We start from the raw sequence: 2,167 nt of genomic DNA, 5'->3' as shown, positions 1-2,167 counted from the left end.
CAAGGATCATGACTTTCGTAAGAGAGACTTTTTACGAGACTCCTCCCCTCATAATCCAAAATTCCATCGTTTAAACCTATTTAAAAAAAAATTAAATTTTTATATTCTCAGAAATATCCGAAAAAAATTGCATTACTTTTATTTGATTTTTAGAAATTTTTTTGGTGTATTTTTATGGTTTTATTTGACAGATTTTATCATTTTGTTAACTTTGTTTTTTGGTTGTTTTTAAAAAGCAATATATTTTTTTTTTAACAATAAAATGAGATAGTAGATTGCTAAAACTCACTTAGATAAACAATTTTTAAAACAAAACAAGTTTTGGATTAAGCCACTCCTTGAAAGGAGTCCTAATCTGGCTACAACAAACTATAAAGAGAAACCTAGTCAAACAAACTAAAGCCCATGTCATCGTCACTTTCTTCCTTGGCTTCCTCCTTCTTTTCCACGGCGGCAGGTTCGGCTGCTGCTGTGGCTCCACCACCAGCAGTAGGTGCAGATACGGCAACGGCGGCACCACCAACAGCGCCGGAGTTCAAAACGAGATCATCAACGTTCTTGCTCTGAGCAAGCTTAGCGAATAGGCTTGGCCAGTAAGATTCAACGGTGACGTTAGCAGCCTTCAACAAAGTGCCGATCTTCTCCGCGGTGATTGGGATTCCATCATCGTGGAGGATCAAGGTGGCGTAAATGCAGCCCAATTCGCCTGAACTCATTTTGTGAATTGTGATTGTTCTGCCACACAAACTAGGGTTTACGAATTCCCAAAACTGCTGAAATGAGAGATATTCTGATTTCTAATTATACATAAGCATATTTTGGATTATAAAATACGAAAATCAATATGCATTTTTTGAAATTTTATAGGACACGCGAGAAGATAGTAGGGTGGAAAAAGTAATAATCTAGAGTCAATGCGTTATGAGATCCTAACCCAAAGTCAAGGCAATCTTGCATTTTGGGTCTTACCTATGAGTTTTGGATCATTCAAAAGCCCATTTCTTATAGTTGGGGTTGTAAATAGTTAATTTTTTGGGGTTTGCTCTTGATTCCCCATCAAATTCTCAAAATTTCAAGGAAATAACCATCGAAAGTTAACTTCTGATTCGCCTTACAGGTTTGCCCTTAGGGTTTGCTCTAAATTTACTAAATTGTTGACATCCTAATTGGAGCAGGTCTCAAATTCTCATTTTACATCCTTGATAAGAATTAGGCGTTTTTCTAATCTTTCGTAAGGAGACAGAGGTGAAGGCATGAATGAATGACAATTTCATGTCCATTTTCCACCATCCTAATTTCATCTCCAATTTCATATCTATAATAAGTTTTTTCAAGGAATATCTATAATAAATTGTTATCGTGTCTTGTGATTATAAATTTGATTTTTATTTTATATGTAAATTTTATTCATTTTAGCTCCACTTATTACATTTTCAGCAAGGCTAAGGTAGCCATGGTCTTATAAAACATGGTTTGACATTAGATTAGAGATCAGAGGTGTTCAAAACTGAGCGAACACAATATAAAAACCGCAAATATAATCAACCCAAATCGAAATTGCAAAAAACCGTATTTGGTTCGGATCTAATCGGATCATTTTCTTACTCAACTGCATGGTTTGATTTGGTTTGTAATTTTCATTTTACCAACTAAACCAAACTAAACCACAACACAAGAATAATGTTAATAAACATAAGTCACCTAGATCAATACTCATAGAAACTCAATGAAAACTTTTATAAAATTACATATTTTTTTCTCGTGTTAAGTTCCTTCTTTGCTTTTATTTAAAAAACGTATTTACGTGCTACTTGAACTTTTAGAGAATGACAAACTCTGATTTGGGGGAAGCAAAACGTGGGCTCGAATGGATTTTGCTCCCCTCCTCCCTCTTTTAAAAATTAAATCAAACACGTCAAATTAAAAATATTTCCTCCCCTCCCCTCCTCTCCCATCTTCTCCAAAACTCTCAAACCAAACGGTCTCTAAAAGATTCCACTCGAACCATTTTAATGTCGGTAAATAGTTTAATAAATAATCTTTTTTTTTGAGAGGATTTTAACGAATAATCTTTTGTTTTTATTGTAATTGTAAATGTAAATTAACGATGTACATTTAACATTTCAAGAAAATTACGTGTACGTTTATCAAGCTAAATTCATATTCA

At 33.9% G+C, this 2,167-nt stretch overlaps 1 protein-coding gene across 1 annotated transcript; it reads right to left on the bottom strand.

Annotated features, from left to right (window-relative positions):
- Positions 1-271: 271 nt before the first annotated feature.
- On the bottom strand, positions 272-759 carry LOC25486934 (60S acidic ribosomal protein P1). The gene has a single exon (XM_013608766.3). It carries the CDS (start codon positions 714-716, stop codon positions 384-386), a length of 333 nt encoding a protein of 110 aa, XP_013464220.1. The 5' UTR covers positions 717-759; the 3' UTR covers positions 272-383.
- Positions 760-2,167: the final 1,408 nt, after the last annotated feature.

Source organism: Medicago truncatula, chromosome 2, assembly GCF_003473485.1.
Source record: "Medicago truncatula cultivar Jemalong A17 chromosome 2, MtrunA17r5.0-ANR, whole genome shotgun sequence".
NCBI lineage: Eukaryota > Viridiplantae > Streptophyta > Magnoliopsida > Fabales > Fabaceae > Medicago > Medicago truncatula.
This window is presented reverse-complemented; position numbering and strand designations above follow the sequence as displayed.

Coding starts and splice junctions, on each gene's coding strand:
- LOC25486934 (XM_013608766.3), bottom strand. CDS start 716: ATGAGTTCAGGCGAATTGGGCTGCATTTACGCCACCTTGATCCTCCAC.